At 37.5% G+C, this 27,905-nt stretch overlaps 1 protein-coding gene across 3 annotated transcripts; it reads right to left on the reverse strand.

The window, feature by feature from the left end:
* Positions 1–3,028: 3,028 nt before the first annotated feature.
* On the reverse strand, positions 3,029–26,654 carry TNFSF13B (TNF superfamily member 13b). Of its 3 annotated transcripts, none has more exons than XM_042042586.1 (7): positions 23,853–26,654; positions 15,075–15,253; positions 14,886–14,991; positions 6,958–7,014; positions 6,504–6,616; positions 6,256–6,406; positions 3,029–4,580 (listed from the first exon to the last, which is right to left on the reverse strand). In XM_042042586.1, the coding sequence occupies exons 1-7, from the start codon at positions 23,935–23,937 to the stop codon at positions 4,468–4,470; spliced, it is 804 nt and encodes a 267-aa protein (XP_041898520.1). In that variant the 5' UTR covers positions 23,938–26,654; the 3' UTR covers positions 3,029–4,467. The 3 variants fall into 3 exon arrangements, with proteins under 3 accessions (XP_041898520.1, XP_041898513.1, XP_041898503.1); XM_042042579.1 differs by having other exon boundaries at positions 15,075–15,487; positions 23,853–23,892; XM_042042569.1 differs by lacking the exon at positions 23,853–26,654 and adding an exon at positions 20,470–21,495 and having other exon boundaries at positions 15,075–15,487.
* Positions 26,655–27,905: the final 1,251 nt, after the last annotated feature.

Genomic DNA, 27,905 nt, shown 5'->3' on the forward strand with positions numbered 1-27,905 from the left:
GAAGAACACACTGAGGAACCCGTGTTTCATTTACACTCAGGAAATGAACACCCTTCCTTCCCCAGCTGGACCCTTTCTGACCCATCATTTTCAGTCCTTTCTCTGCCCCTCACATATCCTGCTGTCTTATCAGAGAATCAGCCGAGGGAAAGGGATCATTTAGAAGTTCTGTACTTCATCCCACTCAAAGAAGGATCACCACTGAATTCAGACTATGTTTCTCAGTGATTTATCCAAAGAAGTGTTGGAAATCTGTGAACAACCTGCTGCAGTGGCTGAATGCATTCCCCACAGTATGACTCTTCACTCCCTTCCTGCTCAGATTTTGGCTGACACACGGCACATGCTGTATGTTATCCTCCGATGCATGCTGGGGTCAGTGCTGCTAGGCCAAAGCAAAGGCAACATGAAGGCACGACACAGTGGCCAGAAAGGGCTAAAAGTCCTTATGCAGCCATGTTACCTGCAGCTTGCTGTCTCCTGCAGCCATCCTCTTTGCCTGTTGTTTGTCTGGCAATCTCTTCATAACCTGCTAACTCCTGGAAATGGTGCAGACCAAATGTCCAAGCTGGAAGGTGTCAGCTTACCCAAGCAGTTTTTGAAGTGGTTGCAACAGCAGTTGGATTGCTGACGCTTTCAGGCTTCATAGTGTGACACAGAGGACATCTGTGCCATGGCAGAGGAGGAAGAACAAGAGCTCTGCCCAGCAACTATGATTTGCTCATAGGTGCATGAGTTACGAGTTGTCAGCTATGAATAAGAGAGCTTGTGAATTAGAAATCAATCAATCAAATCCTAGCTAGGGTCTCTCCAGTTCTGCAGTCCAGCTCCAAGTCTGGTTTGTTTTCCCCATCACTGCTGAGATCTATGTAACCTGAAAACTCCATGAAAGTCTTTCTACATCAATTATTTAGCTTCCCTCTTCCCTGTATTTGCATCAACTTCCTTCTCACTGCTGTTTGGACTGATCTTGAAAACAAGCTTAGACCTTACTGATGTAATCCAGACACAAAACTGCTGGGAACATTTCCCTCTTCTTTTTGAAAGTCCCATAGAGATAGAATGTGCTTAACATGAGAAAGCATAAAATATTCTTCAAAAGCATATACCTTGTCAAAGCATGAGTCCAGAAAACAGAGAGGAAGGAAGTACAAAAACCCTGTTTAAAACAAAGCAAACCTCACATTACACACATTTCTTCTTTCAAAGCAAAGTCTTTAAACCTTGGAAGAAAAAGTAGCCAAATTGTTAAAATCCAAAGAATGCGTTTTTCCTAACCTCATCTTTAAAAGTGTAGAAATTTGAGGGCTAAAGTTATCCAAGAGAATTCAACCTAAGACATAAACCAGAGATACAGAAAATGTCAACTCCAGCAGTTTAAGCTTGGCAAAACTATGGGACCACTGAAATGGAAGTCTTAAAATGGCAAATGCTGAGCAATTTGAGGAACAGTCAGATGTAATGTAATGAATATACTCTGTGTGTTGGCAGGGTGTGTGACTGCACATTACATAAAAGAGATGAGATACAAGTTACATTAAATACATTACATTCAAAGCAGCTATATATCTGCCAACTGCACATTATTAAAAAGGAAAGAATGATACAACTTCACACTTTCTGTGAAAATGTACTGGAAAGAAAAAGTCCCTTATGTTTCCCACACTGCTGCTTAACACTGCATGAAAAAGAACCAGAGTATTCACACAGTTTGTTGCAATTGCAGAAACCTGTCTGAAATTCTAGATATCCTTGATAAAAATGTAGAATATTGTATGAACCAACTAGATACTAATTATTACCCATCACACTTATTTAAATAACATCTCCTAAATGCAGAATGCTTCACAAACTCCCACTCACTGAAGCGTAGGTGTGATGGTGGTCTGGGTGCACTTTGCTACCTTCTGTGTCCCCAGCTTGTTAGCAGAATGATCAGGGATGAAGTATTCTCCTTTTCTTTATGCTTTGATCAGGAAATGATCTGTTAAACTCAACTTTGTGCAGGAGCAGGTTAATTTTGAGAAGACAAGTTTTCTCATGAAGCCAGTAAAAAGCTAATCTGACAGCAACAAAACTGCCGGACTTGTCAGTAGAAATATCTGAACAGTCTGTCAACTTGCACTCTGCACACATGTGGGAGTTCTTGTGGTTCACAGAAACATGGTTCAAGTTTTTGGTGAAGAAACCTGAGGTTCAGTTTCATCCTTCTAAGGAAGGGAACACCTTTGAAATTTTTTCTTTCAGAAGACAAAAGTTTTCCTACAAGCCAAATCATGCCCCAGACCATTTCCAAACTTCTGCACTTTGCACATTTCTCAGCAGCAGAAGGAAGAAATACAGCCAGGGAAATGGCTTAAGCTAAGCACACACAAGCCCACCAAAACCACTGGGGAAGCTTACACAATAAAAGTTAAATTTGCAAGTTTAGCCACCAAGTCTCTGGGAAAGCAACAGTAACAACTTATTTTTTCCTATCAATGCTAAAATCAACAAACTTCTGATTAGAGATTCTGGGCATCATTAATGTATGTCACTAATAACAGACAACTCACTGCATGCTAACAGTTTTTTTACCTACATGCAGCGTTGCACAACCTTGGTTAAACTGAGGGGTCCTGTATAGGATTTAAAATGCCTTTTTGGCAAACTCAGCACATAAAAGTTTAATAACAATAATAATAAAAAAGACAAAAAAAACCAAAAACAAAAACAACAAAACAAAACACAAAAAAACCAGCTGCAGCTTTAGTTCCACAACACACAAATAAAAACATTTTAAAAAAGGGAGGACTTGCAGATATTTTGGAACTGTAGTTAAACTTCATAAAAATCCCAGTGTAAAAATCCAATACTCAAATGCTTATTGCTGAAATGTCTTCTTGAAGCCCAGAGAAGATGAATTAATTTTTTCATTAGTTTACCATGCTCTATAATTCTGAGATCCAAATCTCTTTTATTTATTGTCTATCACCATGAGAAATCAATCAAATCACAATTCATAAAAACAGACAAGGAGACTACAATATACAGAGCATCTTTTCTTTACTAAGTGAGCTTATATACCACAATTCTCAGGTCCTAAAAAATATTTTCAAATTAAGTACAATTCATTACTTGGGGTTTTACTTTTTATCTATTCCAATACCACTTCAATGCTTCTTTAAGATCAGGGGAAAAAGTACAATAGCTCCTTTGACCATACAATATTTGGGGAAAAAAAAGGCATAAATACTATCTACTGAACTAAGTGGCCAGGCAAAAGAAAGGGAAAAAGGACATCTGTTTATTTGTTCTACAGCTCTGAATATTTTTGTCAAACAGCACTATATTCAAAACTGCAGAAAAAGCCTCTGAGATACAAGTGTTTCTTAGTTGCACGGCTGGTTCCAGATCTATTGGATTTTTCTTTTTACTATATTGGATAGAATGGATCATAGCAAGAAGCAAGGGAAATACAAAAAAATATGTATGAAGTAATATTTCCATTAGATAAACTGTTCAAAAGAAGATAAAATTCTATGCCCAAATGCCCAAGACATATGTCTGTGTATATACTTTCAAATATATACAAATATATCTATATACTGTATATATATACACATCTTTATATGACTGCAGAAATTATGGAGCCAGAAATCCAATTCATGGTATTGTGTCTAATTTCACTGTGTTTCTTCCTGTGCCAGCCTTGTTTACATAGAAGTGTAGACATATTCCTTAACAAGCAGCAATGCTTTGAAGATTGAGCTGTTGAAGCATTTTACATGTCCTTTTTTTCAGTAAAATTAATTCTAATTAGTAAATGCTAACAGATTTTAGTAATTTATTCACTTTTTGTTCACACAGAAGAAGCAAGACAGTGGCTACTATTCTGTATATTTGTTTTCGTTATCCCAGACATTTAGAATTTTTCCTTTCCCAGTATTTTTGGGGAAAAAAAAAAACCCCAAAACTCAGAACCCACCTAACAATTTCATTTTGTGGTGAGAAATTTACTGTTCGATGTTTCTTCCCCACACATTATATATCAAATACTTTATTGATGAAAGAATGCAAATCTAAGATACACTTTTATTTTAGATTTCCTTTTCAATCATGGATAACAATTCGATAGTCTGCAGTCCTGCTCATGCTGTTATTTTTGGTCAACTCCTTCTTTGATTTACCATACGGACAACAAATTGTTTCAAAGCCAAAACCTCATTGCTTTATAGTTGTTATCTAGAGTCTCCTATTGTCTAAAATGAATTGGCTTTCTGGTAATCACATGGTGGCTATATCACAAGCGTGTCTGGTATGTTTCCTGTTTTGGGTTTGCTTATTAAAGTGAAGAAAATTTTTAGAAGCCTGTGATGAATTAGGAGAGGCTGAATTGGAAGCTTTATTACAATCCAATATTTTTTCTGACAAAGGCATAGGTAGAGAAGAAAATGGCATTAAGCATAATAACAGAAATGAAAGGCTTCAGAGGAGTCTTACTGCACCAAAAAAAGTACCGTCTCCATCCAAGGATATTTTAGCCCTTCTCCGTGGTATTGTAAGTTGAAGTTCATCCCCTTCTTCTAATTTTGCAATGCCTGGCAAAAGATTTGGAACATTTTTAAGTTAATATATCAAATACACTATTTTATAAATGGTATTCAAAAGTCATTATGTGTCATCTTGCAAATGGAAGCATGGCTTGTTATTTGTGATGAGTGCTTTTATCTTAAGGCATAATCTTAGAGTTTACAGCCTATCCAAAGCGGACACTTAACATCTTCTGTGAAGCTGGACTTAATTTCCACACTGCACTCGGCATAACACAGTTCACTTAAGCAAACACTGCAAAAATTTCTAACAGTGGTGTACCCAGGTTCCTCATGTTATGGTGATGAGACAGTCAAAGTCAGCATTGAGTATTACTGGCCCTAGACCACTCCATTCCCACACTTCTGGAGGAGGTCTTTATGAGCTTTACCAACCTAATGAATCAGCTTATCCACTGCAACTGCAGAGCACAAAAGTGCTTCCTGCCAGCCACACATCAGCTGATATAACCAAGAGCATCTTGCCTTCAAGCTGCAGCTGCTGAGCTGAAAACACATCTAACATCTGCTGTGACACATGCTCAACAGCATGAGAGAGAGCAGTCAGAACTGCTTTTCCAGGTGAAAACAGAACAGTGGGAATTTGGGAAGCAGGAATCATGAAGTGGCAAGATAGAGATCCTAGTTAAGAAATGGGAATAGTAATACAAGGGTAAAGTCAGAGTACACATGAAATTGAAGGTGTTTATGTTGCCGGAATGTGAGGCTGAGGGGCCAGAAAATTAAAGGAAATGTTTGGACAGCCTCAATTGCCAGGACAAAGTATCTAGTTAGTTAGTTAGTTGGAATTTAATTTTATTTGGAAAAAAATTAGCTTCCTGCCACATCCCATTTGTTTAATGCCATTTATTGCTGACAGTCAACTCCATCACTCGGTGTTGCCCACTTTTTCATAACACATTGAAAAAAGAGTGCTGGAAAATAACCAAAGAGAAAACCCTCAAATCCACCATTAAGGTGAAGTGACAGACAGATAAGAGATGATAAATGAGGTTTTATAGGCCTTGACACCAACTCCTTAAATACTACTGCAGGAATATACACATACATTGAGCATTGAGCCTGCTGGACTTGCATTAAAAATTTTAATTGTTCTTTTTTGTGGTGTTTCTAATCTGTGCAGTCATAAAGAGCACCTTATAGGAATTAACTGTTTTTCATCTAACCAAAGACTAAAAATGCAGTAGCCTTTAAAAGGAGGAGAAATATCACAGTATGGTTTGCACATATTGGATGGCTAAAATTCGTATCTGACATTTCAAAGGAAAACATAGCTCTTTAATGTAACTATTGTTATATTATTTTTATATATTATAAATATATATAATATTTAATATAACTAAATGTGGAATTCAACTCCTAAGTAAAACTGAGTTCTTCAATAAGGACAGTAGGTACTCCTCTGCCTCAGGCATCTAACTGGAAGCACCAAAATGTCTAACCATTTTACAGAGTCAATCAAGAGAGCAAAATTGTTCAGATCACCAAGTTAGATGCATAACCTCCAACTGTTGATACTTTATATAAAACCGTATCTTCTGAAAGTATTCTGTAATTTTGCAGTTAGTTCTTTATGACTGCTACAATACAATTGCCCAACACTAGAGATTCCATTTGATACAGTTTATTTGCAAACAAAGAAAAGGAAAATGCAGATATTTACCAGCAGTATAGCAAGAATTATTTGGATAAGATTGTGGCATATTTTGGATGCAGCGAAACAATGTCACCAAGCTGAGATCATCACCAAACACATGAGCCTTCTTCCTCTGTATTAGGTGTCCCATAGCAAATGTTGTATCCGTATATAAAACCTACAGATAGAGGAGGTGAAAACTTCAAACTTAATGTATGGAGGCATTGAAAAATCCTTACAAAAGTCAGATGCTGAAGTGAACTGAGCTTTCTCACCTGGCCATATATGAAAAAATAACCCGTTTCTTTGACCACTATTTTATTTCCTTGTTCTTCCAGAGCTGTTCCACGTTTAAAGCTCAGGAGCCAAGGGACAATGCTTGAATCATCTAAAAGAAAAAATAATTTTGGGTGATCAGAAAGGTTATATTCTTCCTTTTCACTGGCCAAAAATTAACAAAGCTGACTTCTAGACAAAACTTCCAGTCTTACTAGCTGGATTTCCCCACAGAAAAGATGATATTTGCAAGAGACATCCAGATATAGGGACCTTCCAGATGCAGGGACCTTGTTGTTTTTTGTTTTATTTTGTTATTGGTGGGGTTTTTTTTAATTTTTAAGTTTGTTGTCAAAACTCAGTCAAAACTTCTACTGCTTAGAAGTTAGGAAATTTTTTTGAAACAGTTATCCCATGGAATAGTTAACTATAAATCATGGCACATATTCTTACCTTTCTGTTGGATATCACTTTTGCTGTCAGCAATCAGTTGCAAGCAGGCCTGCAGCACTGCAAAGTGAAAGCATTTTGAAATCAAAGAAACATAAGTGAGTAATAGAGTAAACTTATGAAACTACTTTAAGAAAAAAAAAGGACACGAAAGAAATCTCTTAGTCTCACCACTTATTTTAAAACAGAACCTATTGGTTTTAACACAGATCTTACTCAAGTGTGCAAAACAAAAATTCCTGTCACAACACATGCTAGATGACTTTCAGAGATCATGCAGCTAAGTGGGAGGCCTCAGGTAGCAGCACAAGTAACACCCGCTTCTTTTAATATCTGGTCCTAATAAAATTATGTAGCAGTAAGTCAAATGAGCTAGAAATCATCAGGTCAATTAGCCTTGTTAATTTTCTAAGCAAAAGCTTGAAAAAAGCCCCAACCCTGCCAGCTATGATAGATAGCAGATTTTCTGTGTTTGCCATATTATTTAGAGAAATGACTTTCCAGTTATAGTGCTATAAAATATTAGTCATATATACTGGTTATATGGTACTTTCATAATAAATTCTCAAAATCCATATATATGTACTTTCAATATGTTTTCAGATACTGTCATGGTTTAGCATAGTTTGGGTTTTTAGTTAAAGAGGGCTCCATCAGCCACTACAGATATGTACACTCAGTCAACCTATATTGAGACTAAGAGGGAAAATAGAGAGATGACTCCTAGCAAATTAATGCACACATAACAGATAGCTTAGTACCTGTCAAAATGTGTTGCTCAAAACTGTAGACTGGTGACACTAATGAGAAATTAGGTGCTTGTTCAGAGAAAAATACTGAAGAATGTTAAAATACAGATTTGCAAGTGAAACGAAGATCTTATAAAAAATCCTGCTAAGCATAAGTGTCAGGCAACAGGATAAAAGGAAAAAAGAATAGCTGCATTTGCCTGGAGCAGATTTTAATCAAAACATCTGGTTCTCATGCTACTTTGAAGGATGGAAAACTGAATAGTAACATTTACTGCACTCGACAGAGACCAAATGAATTTACTAAGAGTCAAGAGAAGAAAATTCTGCCATGGATTGCTCCATTTTGTTTATCACTTTTCAGCCAAGAAGGCTGTGGGTCAGATTTGGCCACACGGATTTGGCTATAATGGGTAGTGCCATGGATCTGTGGGATCCTGTTTCTATGTCTGTCAGTGGTACCCACATGAGCAACCAAGTGTCCAGTAGCACAAACCTCTTGCTGCACAGCAGGTAGTGAGAGGATGTGGGTGGAAAGCAGACTCTTTCTAAGTTTCCTTTTTAAGGGGTCCTTCTTGAAAACAGCAGAAGAAGGCTGGTTGTTCACCAGCACTCAGCCATGCCAGCTGGCAGCGCACAAGGATTCAAGTGCACATCTGGGAATGCTCCAGTGCCAGAATGATCACAGCCTGCAAGCCCTAGTTATGTTAATAGAAATGCTATCATCCAAACTCCTGTCTCCCACACTGAAATGTGTCCTTGAGTCCTATCAATACACATCAGTAACGTGCTACAGTCTATAGATTTTTTTCAAGCCAAGAATTTAAAGGCATCTGAATTATCTGCCTTCTGGTAAGGAATAAAAACACCCAAGCCAACCAAAAATTTAAAAAGGTATTATAATTCAGACATTTTTCTATCACACTTGTGAGCAAAACACTTTTCTGGAAAATAAACTTCTAAATAAAATTAAAATGGGATTTTGTGGAGATGTACAACACAGCACATCAGTCAATTAATTTCACAAGACATTAATTCTTCTTTGGGACAAAATGCCTTCCTAGTGAATGGAATTTGCTGATTCCCTAGTATTTCAGTAAGCTAAATCAAAATTTTAATTCCTGCTTTTAAAAGAACCGACTAGTATGGCCACTGGATTTTCCACTAACCCAGTGAGAGGATTTGTGATGATTCCCACTAACCAGCTGCTATCCAGCTGGGTACCACTGAGTAGTGTCTACAAGCACTAAAACTTATGGCTACTTTAGCAACTCTTGTTAAAACTGCTCGGCAAACTTGGTGGGCATTTTTGAAACTATCCTAATTCTCACTTTGCCAGTCTGAATTTCTGTTTCAGCTGGTTGCAGCACTGAAATACTAGTCAGCATTGCTGAGAACTGCTCACAATAATTAAAATCTGCAAGATCAGAACAGTCTGAGATCAACTCCATCTTTTTAAAACACATGTTAACTCTATTCTACAGACATCAGATCTACACTTAATCTCTAAAAAAAAATTCTGTCTCTTTTCTTTTAATACATGCAGATAGGAATAAACCTCCACAGAATATAGTAAGCTTGTTTTTGGAAAAAATGGATGCAATAGTGTCCTTCATGACAATAAGGAGACAGAAACTAGCATAGTGGCCATTTTGCCTAAAGCTACAAAAGACAAACAATATCTAAAAAAGTGCTTGAGGGACTGAACAACATCATGCTTCAAAAATATGTTCTGAATCCAAAGTTGACCCATAACTATTTCCAGTATATACAAGTACTTCACTTTGACTTCAGTGGAACTACTTACATGCCTAAAATTAAGTAATTCATTGAAACAAATTCCAAGTAAACACTACTACTATTAAGGAGAAGATATGGACATACAAAGCACATTTTTTGAGTGAATTAACAGAAGTTTTCAGTAAAAAGTTAACGTTGTTAAGAAATGCTTCCAATTCTATTCCAAGAAGTACCCTAATCTTACCTTAAATACAATATGAAGAATATATGTATATCAAAATACACATTGAATAGTTGCTATTGGTACTGAGAAGAATAAATCAAAAGCTCTACCTGAATCTTTCAGCCTAGTATAAAACAAACTTGAGCAACATCTTTGTAGTCCAAAGGCTTTTTGAATAATTAATAATGAAAGCAGAATACAGGATTAATAAAATACATCTTGAAAATGTGTAAAAATATCTAGACTGAGTATCACCATGAGATCTAGCTGTATAAAAGTGTATCTAGAATGTTAAAGCGTTCCCCACCCTCTTTTGACTTTAAATAATAGCTTTGCTTTGACGTACATTCTTTTTTTCCGCTGATTTTAATTACTCTGCAGGCTGTGGGTTGGCAGAAGTTCATTTCAGAGTCTGTCTTATTCCATGAACAGAAGACCCAATTCTGAAGAAGTTAGTCAGTCCAGACGCCTTTATAAACCACAGCCGGCACACGAAGTGATGTGTTCTCTACTGGTTGAGCAATGTAGTCACAATTTAAAAAAACCTACTAGCTTTTGCTGCAGGGCAGCAACCCAGCTTTCTGCGTATCTCCATGACTTAAGACCTTGTATTGGTAAAATAAAATTTTCCCTCACATGCAAGTTTTGTTATTATCTAAATTGCATTAATAATTTTAGTATTTTGAGATCTCACTTAATGATCCATCCAAACAAAATTTCAAGTTTACTATATGTGAGCTCATGTATAAAATTTAAAGTTTTGATATCTGAGGCCTGAGACATCTGTGCCAATTTTTGCTGAAATAAAACCTAGGAAAAACCCTGACCTTGAAAAAAAACCCTCAGACCTGCTTATTTAGGTTCCTTTTTTTATCTAGATCTGTTCTCTGTAGGATTCCCAAAGCACATTTAAACACTAGACAATTTAATTTGTAAGGGACAAGCATTTTCTTGAACCATTTGTAGTTCTTCTTCCCTTAACTTCTTGATTTCTCATGACAAGAGATCTTTTTCTAGTTTTTGCTTGTCCATTTTTATAAACTGGTGTTCATGAAGTCTATCACAGCAGAAACCAGGACAACTGGTTAATTTGGTGCTTTTTAATAGAGATGTCTTTATATGGCATTAATTATGGATTCAATCAGTCCCTGCATTAAAAGGCCTTGATCATACCTTGCAGGTATGACTAAGATCTAATACATATCTTCAAAGAATTGGTAGCATTATTTTGACCTTCATAGAATTGCCAGTAACATGTTACAATCAGAAAAACAAGGGAATTGTTTACTAGGAATTCAGATTTCTATTATGAAGTATAAAGCAGAATGTTGGTTTTAAAAATTAGAGCCTATTTGGTGTATTTTTGATTGTGCAGTGTTCTGCATAATGCACAGCACTGATTTATTCACTCATCCATTCAGTGAAATTCTTCATGTGAAATTTCAGGCATTGCATTAAGTAATTTTCTATCCTTTTGCATAGAAGGGTCTATTTCCTTTTGAATTAGGCTGTTGTCAGCAGAAACAAATCAGGATAACATATATTTTCAAGAAGTAGGTCTTTCTTTTTTCTTTTTAATTTGATTTGAATTTTTATTTTATATTTGACCTCTTCAAACAATAAAATATGGAGTATTGTGAATATTTGGTAAGGGAATTTTATATGTGGCATTTGTTTAAGTTAGTAACAAAAGCTTGCATCTCAATTCAAAGATCACTAAAGTCAAGTACCACTTGTAAAACTTCTTGCTATCCCTCTGTCTCAGATATCTAAAGCAACAACATACAGAGTCAAAATACTTCCAACCAACAAATGGATTTTCCAGTACAGCAATTTTATCAAGAGGGATGGCAAAATTCTCACACCATTGTTGGAAGGCAATAGTTATTTCCCATGGACACAAATGATACTGGAGTGGAACTTGAGAATTGCTAGTAAAAAAAACAATTGCCAAGTAACATGCCAGGTTACCCTGCCTCACTGATTTGTGGAATTACATAGAAGCTCCTACATACATGCAAGGAGTTGGGCAACCTCAATACAACAAAGTAAATGTAGTCCATGGGGACTCCAATCTGATCCCAGCAGGTCACCTGCATTTGAGTTTACAGAAGACCTGATTCTCACCTCCCTAGGCCATGGGAATCAGAATCCCACAATAATCATCAGAATGAGGCACTGAGGGAGTGTGAAAATGAAATTTGATGTTTGTACATTGGCTTAGACAACGGTACATAAATCTTATTCCTGGGCTCAAGTGCACGTGCAGCTTAGAGAGAAACACACAGGCAACACAATCAATAATTATGAATAGAGTATAAAATTCAGGAGAGGTCTTTTGTTGTGGACCAGTTTTCCTCCACACACAAAATTTATAGAGAGAAAGATAAAAAGAAAAAGTGTATCTGTTGTTACATGTCCTGATCTGACATTTGCCAGAAGCGTACTTTTCAAAATCAGCCATTACCTCCTACTCATTGTATCAAGAACTCTGGTTCTGACTGCTAGCTGTGCAGCTTTATTTGGAATTGATGCTTGAAACACTTCTCTTCAACCTACCCAAGCTGGGAATTTTCACAAGACACAAAACGTGCAACTACTGATGACTAATAGTCTTATGCATCAGCACAGACAAATGCATACCCCATAAAATAAGAAACAACATTGTGTTAAATCCACTTCCATTCAGTTGTCCTTTAATCAAAATGCTAATTTGTGGCCACTTGTGTGCATTAAAATGGAAATTCAGTATGTTCAAGAAAGGCTGCGCTGAGTCTAAAAAAAGAGTGATGGGGTATCCATTCCTGGAATTTAGCAATTAAAATCTAAAAACCCCAGAACTGAACAATAACTTTATTTATAAAAAAAAATAATAGTTCTATATTTTACTTCTGCTCTCTGTTGAAGCACAAGAGAAGCAATTATATATCAGTGATGTTTTCAAATATTAACTTTCTAAGGAATCGATCCATATAAAAATAAAATGATGGGTCAACAAATAATCATGAAATCAGACTCTACTTTGAGACCTTGCTGAAGCAAACAGAAGTAGGACAAGAACAGGCACCTCACTCAATATTCTAATTTATTTGCCATTATAACAGAATGAGTGCCACACATCTGCAGGACAGTTTGGAGGCTGATTGGATTCTGGTACCCAGATATGGATGTCAAAAGATCAAAATGCAGGGCCTGTAATTCTGTGTACATGACCAAGTAGTAGACTGGATTCAGCACCATGAACAACACCATGTTCTCCTATTTAACTCACCCTGCTAAAACAAAATCTAACTTTAACTAGTAGGTTCATGGTCATCAGTGAAATCTGATCTGAGAAAATATAGTATCTTACTGAACTCTGAAAAGCTAATTTTTTTGTAATTTTTTTGCAGGCAGAAAGCTAATTCTAACAACTTTTTATATAAATGCAAGATTTGCAATTTACTTTTTTTTCTTTTTTATATATAAAAATATGAGGTTCATGTTAGAAAACATTTTTGTAATAGGTCAACTGATGTAGTTTTTCCCTTTAAAATGGATGTTCATATTCTGTGTTGTCATCCATCCTAAACAACTTTAAAGACAGCTATACCTTAAAAAATGTTTACAGAAATAAGTAGCTTAATTGAAATTTTAGTGTTAGAGGTATAATCAGAGGTGGCTACATGATGAGAAGAATCTAAAGTCTACACTGAAGCACAGCTGAGGAGCCCCGAACACTGCTCACCTCAAAGAGCAATAAGGCTAAAGATGAAAGCTATTGTCAAGGAAACTGGGTTGCTTGCAGAGTATTGATGCTCTAACATTCATTTAAAGAAAAGACATCTCTTTATTTTTTGAATTTTGTACTTTAGATCACTTGTTTTTATTTGGGAGTTCCTAGGGTGGGGAGGGCAGGGGAACTCTGTGGTTCCTGTGATAGGAAACAGGCTACAAGAAGTACAATTTAAGCAATCATGACCTCAGTCCTGTTTGCGAAATCTTTCTTAGCCAAGATCCTGAATCAAAGACTACTAATGAAATAGAATAAATCCCATATAAACCTGTAGATTTTAGGTGATGTCCTAAATTAATGGGGTTTTTTTGAATATTGGGAGTAAGTAGAGTGATTATACTCTAGAACTTAAATTTCATTTAGCTTACTTGAAGCTCAAGTGAAATACATTTCATGTTAGTTGCCCAGTGAGAAACACATTTTAAGCAAAGCTTCATCTAGTCTTTACCAATAATTTACTCCATTTCAAGTTCTCTAAATAGTTTAAGATATCAGTTAAAATAATATAAAAGTATACATAGGAAGAGTGAACTGATTTAGCAGCTCAGGAATATTTTTAGTTACTCAGTGCAATTAGAGTATGTGTGCAAACTGGTATAATAAAATTCTGTGTTTCATCTTATAAGGCCCCACTGTGTTTGGAAAAAGAAAGAAATGCAGGTATTTTATCCCCAAAGGAAACAAATATATCCCATTATTATGTCAACACTATAATATACATTGGAGACCTTTTATGGAGCACAGTCGTCAGTGTTCTTTGCAGAACCTTTTAAAAAGGAGAACCATGACCAAAAAAAAAAAAAATCTTACTGGATAGGAATTCCTTTATTAATTTTACTATTTATTGATAGGTTGTTTTAATGTAGAAATGATGCTAAACTTCTGAATTCCTTGTAGTCTGCCTCTTTTGCCAGGTACAAGCCAGCCTTTCTCCTTGAAAGCTCCTATTTCCCTGAAGTTCTCATTACTTCTCTCTTTTCTGTTTCCCAGAAAAATGAATTGGCATTTTTATTAATAGATTTCCCTCCCTACTATTATCAGAGAGAATTGAACAATCGAAAATCTGAATGATTTGAAGTTGCCTTTTTCAACTCTAACGCTTCATGCAGATTTGGGATACAACATTCAAAGTTCAACCTGCAGATAGCATAATATATCTGGTACCTTAAACAGTATGTCCCTACTCATTGCAGGACCATTAGACTACATGGCCTTTTAAAGGTCCCTTCAAAGCCAAAACACTCTGTGATTCAATATTCTATCCTTTAAGAGAATATGCCCATGGTTAACACTATTCATCCACCAATAATTTTGAAAACCAGAATGGGCTCTGGGAGCATGGATAAACTGACAGGAGAAAGAAAACATGAATCAAACACTCCTGCTTTTCTCTAGACAGGATCCAACTGCGGCATCCCAACCCACTTCATCAGCTGGTATTTACCTTTTTCTTCTGTGTTGGCAACAGACCGCCTGCCCCTGTTTCTACTCCCGTTCCAGATTTCCTTTTGGAAGCTCTCAACCGGACCAGTACCAGCAAGCCTGCTCTCCTATCAAGGAGAAGCAACAGTCAGTGAAAGCAGCCCCACATTTGCCCATGCCCTGCGAGTCAAAACCCACCCCTCCAGCTTACCTGCCTGGCGTCAGCTGCAGACACTTGCAGGAAGGAAGAAACAGGGGTACCTGCTTTATTTTCATCGGGGGACACGAGTGGCTGGTCTAGCGGAGACCGTGCCTGGACGCTGTAGATCAGCTCGCTGCGCAGAGCTTCTAGTTCTATTTTCAGGATGATAACATGGTAAAGAGACACTGCTGCAAGACAAGAGGACAGGAGCATTGCAAGCCACGGGAATGTGACAGAAAAAAGTCCCGTGGCGCCTGAAACAGCACCAGGGAGGGCAGAGGGAGAGGAGGCGGTATCCTTCTGTTGGATGACGTGCACACAGTCCACGGATTTCATCGCTGCTCTTTCCTTACTAAAGCCAGAGGGAGAGTTCAGCTGTCCCCTTCCGAGGTGCAATCCATGTTACCAGTTGCTCTCTGAAACTAAGGGCATCCAGAATAAGTGAACAAAACGCCCAGATCATTTCCTGTCATATGAAGCCGTTGATAGCACCATTAAACTTAATGTACAGAGTGAGCGTCTAAGATTCTGTCTTCCCTTTGTTTTCACCTCTCTGTGCTGCATTTTGGAAATGAATACTTTCTCACAAGCTACTTGTTCAATCTACCTTCCTCCTTTCACTTTCCACTAGTTATTTATGTGGCAGCTTGCTATAGCCATTTCTGGCACAGCCAGAACCACCAGTAATTTCGAGCCTTATCTAGAAGTGCAGAAACCATGTAAAGTTTCCTGGCAGCATTTCATCCAGTGCTCCTTAAAAGACATACATGTATGGCAGGCATGTGCCTCTGTGTGTGTGAAGGCATATAGATGTACTCTGTATATACATTATATCATCTCTATTAACACATTTATATTCATATCTAAAGTGCCAATATGCATACAGAGGAGACAAATTATTCAAAATAAGTTTTTTGTCCTTTCCTGAAAACAAAAGTGAAAAATATTCCCAGGTATGAGTCACAAATTATGGGTTTCTCAACTGTATGAAGTTGCAAATTCTGCAGTTCAGTTCATCAAACTAACTTGAAAAGGGATGACATTTTATTAAACTTTTCTAATAAATACAGTCTCTCTAAAGAATTCAAGAACCTTCATTTATGCAAAAAGGAACACAAAGAAGCAGGGAGAAGAAATTTGGCAGGGGGAACTAGAAGAGGTAAAAACTAGGGGATTGAAAAGAGTAAGAGAGGGGAAATAAGAACAAGGAGAAAGGGCAAATAATTATTTAGTGAATTTAAAAATTAAACATGACGCAAAACTTTCAACATGCATGCTGCCAACACTCAGGTGAATCCTGAGTGTCTGGTTTAAGTTCATCTTTTAAGATTTTTTAAGTCCTTTCATCTTAAAACCCTATATTAGGAATTCCTTTCTTTGCAACAGTAAGGCTACCTAGATATTCCACACACGTTCATATATTTTTTTATTCTCACACAAAATTCAACTTTTACCACTTTGTTCAAAGCTCCAGTGGTCTGGGACAGAAGAAAAAAGATAAACAGTATCACCATTATGGCTAAAATCAACAGGTTAACCCCTCTTACCATGCAAGTAAACTTTATCTTTGCAAAAGAGAAAACTTTTACAGGTCAGTCCAAATACTGTGTAATAAATCCTGAGGACGACACCTATCAGAGTAGTTCAGATCAAGTTCTTTCTGTTGGGAAGGAGAAGGAAGAAGGAACAACAATAGAGTAACAACTTTCGTAGCCTCTTCCTCTTCTGTTTAAGGCTACAAGAAATTTAGTGTGATTATAAGCTTTATCATCTTCCGTTGTGATGCAAGGCACTCTTTTCCTTATTTTGTCACCTCCTGCAACCACACCATCCTGCACAGAGAAGTAAATCTGTTCCCAAATGCAAAGGAAACAAATACACCATGTATCTTAGCTTGTATCCAGAAGCCCCATACATGCTGTCAGAAATTATACAGAAATTGGTGTGGGGTGGAAAAACCAGAATACCCATACCATTTCTGCTCCTATTTTCAAGGCTAAGTTAAGCTGTAAATGGGGCTGCATTTTGAAGTAAATTTAATGCGAACTAATGTAGGGGTTTTTTAACAGAATAAGCAATTATTAGAACTAAGCAGACATGCCTTCAAGTGTCTCTAGACATCTGAGCATTACCAGCCTAGTACTGACTGCTCCAAAAATAAAAAATAATGTGACAGTTGGAAAAGAAGTGCTATTTTAGAAAATGAAACCGAGTGAGAGAATGGAAGTTATAACTAGCTATCCAGGAATACCAAGAAACTATTGGCCAGTGAGGTCTCTGCAGTCATTAATGTATCAGAAAATAACAGATCAGTGTATAAATAGCAGTGCTCTAGCCACTTCTAGAGAAAATAGGCTGCTCCCAGCCTCCACAGCCTCTTTAAATGGGGTCATTATTTGGGCTGACAAAATAATTGTGGTGACATAGAGGACTTCTGTAAGACATCTGGCTCCGTCTTGCTTATCATTCTGATCAATGAGAATTTCAAAGGGGAGATGAGGAAAATCACAACAGCCCACAGATGGGAAATTGTTAAATTCAATAGGCATTTGTAGCTGAGCATCAAAGGGATCTCTCTGTTGGCAACCTTGTGTTCTTCTGTAGATTTATAAGCAGTTATGTGGTTTAGAAGAAAATACAACTTCAGACAACTTCTGTGATGACAAAAATGGGAACAATAAATAATGACAGTAAGACGTCAATCATGAAAACGAGCATGAGTTACCTAGAAATAGACTTGGTTGAACAACTTCTAATATAATCAAATGGAGCTTCAGTTAATTGCAGATTGCTAATTGCATTAAATTAAATCACAAAAATTACTTTAAAAAAACCCCAAAACCCCCCCAAAAAACCCCACACCAAACAAAAAACCCCATGCTAGTTGCAGAGCCTAGAACCTGAGGAGTCGATGCCTCAATGCTTGCCACTATGTCTTCTCATAACATACTCTCCTTATGATTCCTCTTGTTGGCAGAGCTGCAAAGTAGTCCTTAGCCTGCTTAAAGCAAAGTCAGTAAGATTAGCACATGCTGTTTCTACTGTGTTTTAAACCAAGGTGTGACTAAAGAGGACCAAGGAGTGCTCGGATCAGCCTCCCATTAGGAGACATGGGAAGGTGATGACTTCAGCTGAACACAAGCTCTCAGTGCAATATTCTTGTTGAAACAGAGGTATACTATTTGGATATATATGCTAGGAGAAAACAGCATCATGCTTTTATATTGGCAAACCTATTTGCATATAGCTAAGACTGACAAAACTGAACAGTGAAAAAGGTCAAAAATCCAGAATGAATACAAGAGACCTAGAGAACTAATCTCAGAAAGGGTATTCAGTTTTTGGTTAGCAGCCTGCTTCTACTGGACAGCCTTCCTGAAAATCCTTTTGCAAACATTTGTACCACATCAACAATTTTTGACTCAAGACACATGTGGGCAGAAAAACCTTAGGGGCTGCCTCAGGACCAGTTCAAAGCAGCATTTTTCAAACTATTTCTACAAAAGAAAATGTCACTGCATTAAACTGCAGAAACCTAGCCCTGGGCATCTAACTCTGCAAGCAAATAAGAATAAGCGCTCATAGAAAAGGTGTCCTGAAAATATGGTGTTTTTGCATGCACAGTACATGATCTGTGCATACACCATAGTGCCTCCTTAACCCAAAGGATGAGCTATGGTGAACACTCAGATTAACTGACCAAAAAAACCTCTTTAATTTAGCTGAGGAAAACTATAAAGAAATGCCTTGGCTAGTCAAAGAATTCTACTTAACCAAGTCTTTTACTTCCAGGGAAAAGGGCAAACATTTTAGGTAAAATTCAAAATAATAAATGAAAACCAAAATGCAACACATTACTACTGAAGACTCTTAAAGGTGAGACTGTTTCATGAAAACACAGGAAAATGAGTTCCTGAACAAAATTAAGGCTTGTTAAAATTTCCAAGATGTTACAGCAGAAACAAGCCCTGTAATTTTATGCAAGCAATTACTTTTTTCATTTCCATTATGCAGACTATCAGATGAAATTATCAAGATAGGTCCTGCTAACCTGAAAACTTATAAAAAAATCAACATTACATCTGTAGGGAACCAAGGCAGAGATAGTAACCAGTCATACAGGAAATTTGTGGTTGAACCAGAAACTGAATTCTTGATTTCCTGAAATCCAGTTATGTTCTTTAACCACAAAAGCATCTTCTTTGTGGGGGAGGAAAAACCCATAATGAAGTTTAATGTGCAAAAGAGAAGCAGTTGATATGAGTGTGAAGGCTTGGGTAAAAACCCATGAACATGAAAGTTTGCTTAAAAGCCAATGTTCTGTTTTTAAAAAGGAGTTTGTGCAGATGCTGCAACCCAGAGATCCAGGCAAGTGTGTCGAAGGCCACACTAAAAGTATGTCTCCAGTGGCAAGGGTCCAGCTTCACATACTTCTGAAGCAGCCACAAAATGGTCCCTGTGGTTATTACAAGAAAGAGACCATGATATCTTGCCTTACCACACAAGACAGTGCAGAACAGATAGAGAAGCACAGAAAAAGCAAAGGTTCCATTCTGAAATTTCCCATTTAATTTCAAGTCCTTTCTGAAGATGGACAAAATAGGAGTACTATTTTGGAAGAGATCAGAATAAATCCTGTATTATAGTTTTCTGCTATTAAAGAAATCTGTACTAAGAGTATTCACAGATATCCCTCTGAAACAGCAGACATTCCCTTCAAGAACACTTAATTAGCTCTTTCAGCCATTAACCAAAACTTATACGGTAACAAATCCTGGCAAGTTCTGCCTCACAAATGGATCCAAAAAGTAGTCATTTCTGTATACTCCACTCCTGTGACTGTATAACTTACATCTTACTATTTTAACTTCTGTAAGCTGTTGAATACCTTGCAAGTAAAGGATGTGTTATACAAACAGTTAAAGCCTTATTTGTTAAATTACCTTATTAAAAGGAAAACAAAAAATTCTATGAGATTTTTCTGAAGCGAAAAGGGTAATCTTTTCTCTTTGCCTCAAAACTGCCGAGGATAATACAAATGTCTCTGCATATTTTAGATATGCCATCCTCGATTTATTCCTTGCAATATTTTATTTCTCTAGATATCTAGACAATTTGGGTCCAAATGCATACTATACAAAGTAAACCTACAGCTCACTTGCAGCCATTGTCACTTTTTATATGGTTATTACAGTGCTTTTGAAGAGAAAAGGAAGTGACACAAAGGAAAAGCAATTATTATAGGTGTCTTTCAAAGTATGCAGCAGAGCCAGCTAGAAAATAATTTTAAAAACATACAAAATATAAAAAGACAACCCAGGATTTATATACGACAGCAGCTAAATGCCAGCCTTCTCCCCTTCACCCCCTCCCCCCCCATGATGTTACAGCAATTGCTTCTTACTGCTCAGGGAAAAAGGAGCTCTGTCATACAGCTGAAGCCCACTTCTCTTACAGTCTCACTGGCTTTGCTACCCAGCAACATGGAGAACTGCATTTCTCCACCTCTTTGACACTATGCAACTTAAGAGATTTTGCACAGATGGGCTAAAAATGCATTTGTATGGTAACAAAATAAACACGGAGCCCTGGCCCTTCATGTGGGAGTGGCCTCTCTGCTGCTGCTACAGTCTGGAGACCTTCAAGAGAGAGCACAGGACAAGGATTCAAGTATTTTCAAATCATAATGTTATTTCTTCGTAGCCGTATGTAATTGCTACACTGTCCCTGAATCCTGGAGGACAGGCAGGAAAGGGTTCTCTGCCTGACCTTTCCCGTTGAATTTTTGTAAATAATTAGCCCATACCAGACGTTAAGTGTAATTCAAACCAGCTGTAGAACTTCCTTTCTATCTGACTTCAAGCAGCACAATCCGTTCCTTAGTTACTTGTCAAAGCTAGCGGCAACATCTCTCTGAACTTGGTACATGAACATACGTACATTTCTGTCAGCCACCTTGCAGCTTTGCAGTATTCAGCTCATTGCTTCAGATTATTAAGTACGTATCTCCAGTTGGGAGTGAAACCATGTTCTTTAATACCAATAAAACCAAGCCTGCTCTTAAGCTGCACTGCCTTACAGAGAAAGAAAAACTGTTGTTTTTCCAAGCCTTACAAGCGTTACTCTACCCCCATCCAAGCTGAAGCATAACAAATTAGTCACATCAATGTTTTCAAAACAAATCCAGAAAATAATCAGTGTACCTTCCTTATCTACTTACAGAGACAGAACTCCGTACAAAGTCTAAAATTAAGACCCTGAATAGGTTCCAACAAGAGATTTAAAGCTCAGGCATGTTCAAAATCTTTGCAGCAAATAATTTTTGCTTAGACAATGGTTCAGCATTTTCTCAAAACCTTATCTACCTTGTCTTTTTAACCTTTTTAACAGACAGCAAGCCTTTGGTCTAGGTTTCATTTCATAGAGTCATAGAATGGCCTGTGTTGGAAGGGACCTTGTTCCAACACCCCTTTTGTAGGTATGGGCATCTTCTACTAGATTAAGTTGCTGAGAGCTTCATCCAGCCTGGCCTTGAACACATCCAGGGATGAGGCATCCACAACTTCTCTGGGCAACCTTTCCAGTGCCTCACCACCTTCACAGCAAAGAACTCCCTCCAAATATCTAATCTATACCTACTGTCTTTCAATTTTAAGCCTTTCCCTCTTGTGCTGTCACTACATGACTTTGTAAGAAGCCTCTCCATCTGTCTTGTATCCTCCCTCAGGTACTGTAAAGATGCAATTAGGTCACCCCAAAGCCTTTTCTTTTCCAGGCTGGACAAGCCCAATTCTCTTAGCTTTTTCTCATAGAAGAGGTGCTCCATCCCTCTATTAAGTTTGATGACCCTCCTCTAGACTCCCTCCAACACCTTAATGTCCTTCCTGTGCTGAAGAATCAAGAGCTGGATGCAGCACTGCAGGTGGGGTCTCACCAGAGCAGAGTAGAGGAGCAGAATCCCCTCCCTTGCCCTGCTGGCCATGCTGCTTTGGATGCAACCCAGGACATGTTTGGCTTTCTGGGGTGCAAACTCGCATTGCCAGGCCATTTCCAGCCTCTCATCCACCAGCACACCCCCAACTCCTTCTCGGCAGGGCTGCTCCAATTTTAGTTTAGATGTTCATATGCCCTCATGAATGTTTACTATGATTTAATCAGTACTTGCAAATTCAGACAAAATTTCAAATATGGTGGTTTGCCCGATATGAAGGCCTATGCCTGTCTACTAAGCAAATGAATATAACATCATGAGACATTCCAGGACACAGTTTATGCTGCACTTTGTAGCCCAGCTGCTTATCAATTTTCAAGTAGGAAAAAGCAAATGCAAGACTTAGGTTCTCCAGAATAGCACAGTGCAAGTAAGTTTTAGTGATATAATTCACAAGACAGCAACTTGCTTCTCATTCAGTATTCAGATGAAGTACCCAATCTGGACTTGTTCCTGTACAGTCATTTCCTTCTTTACAAAAATTACAAGTACCTTTTTTATTTTTTTTTTCATTCCAAATTAATAGGTATCTTGAACAGTGTCCAAATGTACCACACATACACCCCACACCCACAGCCCTGTTTCCTAGGTACTGGGTTAAAAATGAACTGTAAGCCTTGCAGTAATTCAGGAGAGGACACACATTTTGCAGCCTTAGAAAAGACAGCAGTAAGCCCTTATTTTCTGGGTATTTCATATTAACCATGCCGAATGGGAGCAGAGGTGATATAAGCTTAGTAATGCATTTCTCTGTAAGAAAGTAGAAATTTCTTCAGACTGAGTATCCCACTCCGGCTACATGAATTAACTATAAATCTGAGTGGCATTATAGGATTTAAAATTGACATTTCAAATATTGCCAGCATAGGTGGTAAAACTAGTCAGAAACACTTCAAAATACTTCCTAATGGACATAATATTTAGACCATCTCTCAGATCCCCAGACAACAGAAATTTTGAAATGCAAAATGTGTTAGAAAGTGATGGAAAGCTACCACATACCAGTTTTACTAACACTTCTTGAAAGTAAGGATACATGACAAAGCTTAGAAATATATTTGTAATATGCTTTTTCCTCTGCTGTAATAGCTTTCCACAAATGGCACATCTAACAATGCAGATGTCTAGCCCATGTGCTCTGGCTTTAGTAAGTGACTGAAAACAATACCTTGGGGTTGATCTGTTACCATGCAAACAAAACTACCCCTTCACAGATGCGGAAGACAGACCACAAACTAGAACAAGACATTAACAGCACTTTTAATGTATCAATTTATTGCATATGTCAGTACATAAAAATAGAAAAGTGTTTTTTGTAAAATTAACTTTATTGTAAAAACCAACTAGAATGATAATGTAAAACTTTGCCACAATTAGCACATATACAATAACATTTATGCTTTGTCTACAAAACTTAAGAATACTTTATAAGACAATTTTGCCTTAACTATATATTAAAGAAAAATCAAATAAAAAGCTTGCATCTCATAATCAGTGACTGTTTCTGAATTCAAAACACAAGTGTTATTTAGAACTTCAATATGCTATCTCTATTTACACTTCTGCGGGGTTCTACTCTAAATTATACAAGCAGGATGGCATTGCAAATTATACCTAATGGGATACATCAGGCTGATCCCACTACATGCAAGAGGCACTGATTTAATATTTGGCAGGAGTGCCCCTAGCAAAATCACCTGTCATTAACAAAAATAAAAATGTATTTTCCAATAATTGAATTATGAAATACAAATGGAGGTACATCTGCATCTTTTTGCTAACAGAAAAGACCATACCTTGGACTCTCAATTCAGTCTTGCATTCTTCACTGTGAACATCCAACGTGACCCAAATTATTAGCTTAGAGATGCTGATATGCATATTTTGTATAAATAGTTAATCCTTCTGCCCTTCAGCTGAGAGATTGTCCATAGCCTACCAAATGCATTTGTGCTCTATTTCTAATTTTACCTGAGAAATGGACATGAGGGCTGCTAAACCAGTTAATGTTTCTCCAGAAGAAAGCACAGCTTACCTCTCTGCATTTCACAGTTCAGAAACAAATCCTGGGAATGTAAACTTGGGTTAGTAGGAAGCCTCAAGTATTTCCACTAATTAAAACCATACACATGTGTGCACACACAAGGTCTTATGCTTCCTTACAAGGAACTCTACTGCTACAGCTGTTCAACTCCTGACCCCCCTCTCCTGGAACTTTGTTTTTAGTTTTGTTTTTTTTAACTTAAATTTCCTCTTACAAAAAGAGAAAATTCCTTTAATGAACATATTAACTAAGAGGCTTTCTTACAAACCTGTGAAAAGAACTCCTTCCCAAACTAGAAATTTATAAGTACAGGACAAATACTTGGGAAACATCTATACACAAATGGATAACTGTTTTGGGAAAACATATAATGGTATTAAATAAAACAAATGCAACCGTATCATAACACACCTTTTGGCAATTTAAAGTTATTATTACTATGTTGCTTGCAGTTCAGTTTTTAGCAGCAGATAACTGTGGTTTCCACCACACAGTCCATAAAATAAAAACAAGTCTTGACTTGTCAGAAGAGGTTTCTGCCCCCTCCACCCTCCCTCCCTTAAAGAACTGTATGCAGAGCAGTGGAATATTTGCATAAAAAATCACTTCCCTCCTATTTTCCTTCAGTGGATCTCATAACCAATGCAATGAAAAACAGCATGGATAACTATTCATTCACAAGTGTATGTGGCCAATCCATTAAGGGAGAAGTAAAACTGTGCAGATGTGGAAGGTGGAAGAAACTACCTAAGTGTAAAGGATGCATACATGACAATTGTGTCAACTCATACCCAGTACCTGCAAAATCAAAGTTTCATATTTATGTCCTGCAGACAATATAGTGAAAATATATGGCTTGATAATGAAAGTAATGTTTAGATACAGCCCACTTTGAAGAGTTTCAGATTGCCATAATCTAACACCACACATTTGACTTTGTCCTAGCAACTGTGTGCTCAAATAGGAATACTTCATTTGTATGCAAGTACCGCAGAATACTAGGGGTATTCTGGGGTTCAGAGTTTTGTTTTGATTGGTGGAAAGTGGGGTTAAATGCCATGTTACTTTAGAAATTGATGCTTTGTGAAACTCACCCCCAATGGTATTTAGCGGCAAGATATGACAACTTCTGAAACAATTACTTTCTCTTCATTCTGTCTCCAACAATTAATCTATTCTTTTGGCTTTATCAACTGATTTTTAGAAAAGCAGTATTTGACTGCTAATTTTCCTTCTCTCCCTCCACCTCTATTCTAAAGCAATGTAAAGTAGGTGAAACAATCTATGCAAGCAGCTCACATCTCACTGTAGAATACATCAGGGAAAAGCAGTAGTATGTCTATCAACTCCTTTCTGCTATACAAACACTGCCTCATCTCCCAACCCCCAGCCAAACTTCTCCAACATACCTTGCCCATGTGCCCCCCCTCACCAAAGGAAAAAAAAAAAAAAAATACCACCACTGTAAGCCTGAAAAGATAGTTTTGGTTTCACTCAGATTCAAAACTATGCTCTATGTTTTTATGTCTATAGATCCACAACGATGTATAGTTTTTTCAAACAACTCTAAGAAAACCTTAATAATAGGATCACAAAAGATACTTACCAGAGAAAGAAGCAACTTCTGGTATGTATATGTTTATTTAAAGATTTAAAATAAAGAAAAAAAGACATATATGAAAAGATGTATCATCCTATCTACAAACTGCTGACAACTACTACCCATGTGTATGTAAGAACTATAATTCCATTAGGAGGCATAATCATTAAGGCACCAGTTCAGGAAAGCAGTTTTATTCAACCAGAAAACTTAAGCACAAGCTTAAAATATGACTGTCCCTCAGGAAACAGATTTTAAGTGTGTGCTGAGATGCTTTTCTGAATCAGGACAACATGGCAGAAAAGTTTATTTAAAATTTTGAATCCAAAGGGCAACTTTACAGATTGTGTAGATGATTTTCCAATTTGTTCTTTCCATTAAAAAAAAAAAAAATATTTAGAAGAGGCAAACTCAGCTGCAGCGGATGAGAAATTAAACCTGCAGAAGAGATTTGAACAGCTCCCAAATGCCATTAGAGACTGAGCTAACAGCACAACTTTGATCACAGAGTCATCAAGGCTGGAAGAGACCTTCAAGGTCATCTAATATAATCATCAACCTAACACCACCATAATCACCCCTAAGCCAAATCCCCAAGTGCCACATCCAGATGTCTCTTGAACGATTCCAGAGATGGTGATCCCACTACCTCCCTGGGCAACTTAGTCCAATGCCTAACCACTCCTTCAGTGAAATTTGTTTTATAATATCTAATTTGAGCCTTCCTTGATGCAAGACCATTTCCTCTCATCCTTGCACTTGAAACATGGCAGAAGAGGCCAACCCTCACTTTGCTACAGCCTCCTTTCAAGTGGTTGTAGAGAGTGATAAGGTCTCCCCTGAGCCACCTTTTCTTCAGACTAAACACCACCAGATCCCTCAGCTGCTCCTCACAGGACTTGTGCTCCAGACCCTTCCCAGCTCCACTGCCCATCTCTGGACTCACTCCAGCACCCCAGTATCTTTCTTGTAGTGAGGGGCCCAGAACTGAGCACAGGATTTGAGATGTGGCCTCACCAGTGCCACATATAGGGGGACAATCACTGCCCTGGTCCTGCTGGCCACACTATTGCAGATACAGGCCAAAATGCCATTGGCCTTCTTGGCCACTTGGACATACTGCTGGCTTACATCCAGCTGGCTGTTGACCAGCACCTCCAAGTCTCTTTTCTGCTGACCAGCTCTCAAGCCACTCTTCCCCCAGCCTGTAGCACTGCATGGGGTTGTTGTGACCCAAGTGCAGGACCCGGCCTTGGGCCTTGCTGAACCTCATGCAGCTGGCCTTGGCTCATTGCTCCAGTCAGTCAGTATCTGCAGAGCCTTCCTACCCTCAAGGATATGGCCACCTAGGGCTTCTGCTCATTTTCATTATCCTTACTGTAACAACTGTACACATTAATCTCTAATCATGTGATCACTAGTAATTATTTGAATTTGTTTCTTTAGGAGGTATAAATAAAGGGCACAAACATTTAACTACACCAGTAGAAGTCTGAACACAAAAACCTACTTTTACCTTGTATGACCACTCATTTTGCCTTGAGAAACACCACCTCAAATGCACAAGCAGACTAATAATAACAAATAGTTTGCCTGTACATTACTGAGGAGAGCCTGAGGCAGAAAGGAGCTTAGATTGCACTGATCTCTTTTTGAAAGTTACTTCTATTTTCTATGGAAAAATTGCCTGGGTAAAATCCTGAAGTCATGATGTTAGGCACATACAACCTTCTGTGCACTATTATAATAAAAACAGTAAATGAAAACAAGGCAAGTATCTTTTCACCTTCAGCTGCAGTTTGACATACGTAATTTTGCATAACCATAAAAACCAGTAATAACCCAGGACAGTATACCTGCAAGTATACTCTATAATTTATGTTATTTTATATTATTTAGCACATTAAAGATTTCCCACTTTGCATAATATAAAATTTCAAGAAATAAAACATTAATCTCATGCATGGCACACTTTAAATAAACTCTAAGAGAAGCAACAAATCATTGTGCTAACCATGGCTGTCCAAAAAGCTCACACATACAGCAGTGAATACTGAAGAGCCTCCCGTTGTTCTAAATACATTCTGCACTACTTTTGTAGCAAGTTTCTTTAATAGCATCTGTTGTACATATCAAACAAATGGAATATATGGACAGAGATACCAAAAAAGTATGAGAAAGACATAAAATGGTTCATTTACAATG

The sequence above is a fragment of the Corvus kubaryi genome, unplaced genomic scaffold, assembly GCF_017639235.1.
Source record: "Corvus kubaryi isolate FWS band 111438036 unplaced genomic scaffold, C.kubaryi_AGA036_p1.0 133, whole genome shotgun sequence".
In the NCBI taxonomy this organism is placed as follows: Eukaryota; Metazoa; Chordata; class Aves; order Passeriformes; family Corvidae; genus Corvus; species Corvus kubaryi.

Excerpts from the sequence above, each read along its gene's own strand:
- TNFSF13B (XM_042042579.1), bottom strand. The coding sequence starts at position 15,401 with ATGAAATCCGTGGACTGTGTGCACGTCATCCAACAGAAGGATACCGCC. Across the intron at positions 14,992-15,074 it reads CTGCAGCTGACGCCAGGCAG|GAGAGCAGGCTTGCTGGTAC; the intron begins GTAAGCTGGAGG and ends TCTCCTTGATAG. Across the intron at positions 7,015-14,885 it reads TGCCAACACAGAAGAAAAAG|TGCTGCAGGCCTGCTTGCAA; the intron begins GTAAATACCAGC and ends TTCACTTTGCAG.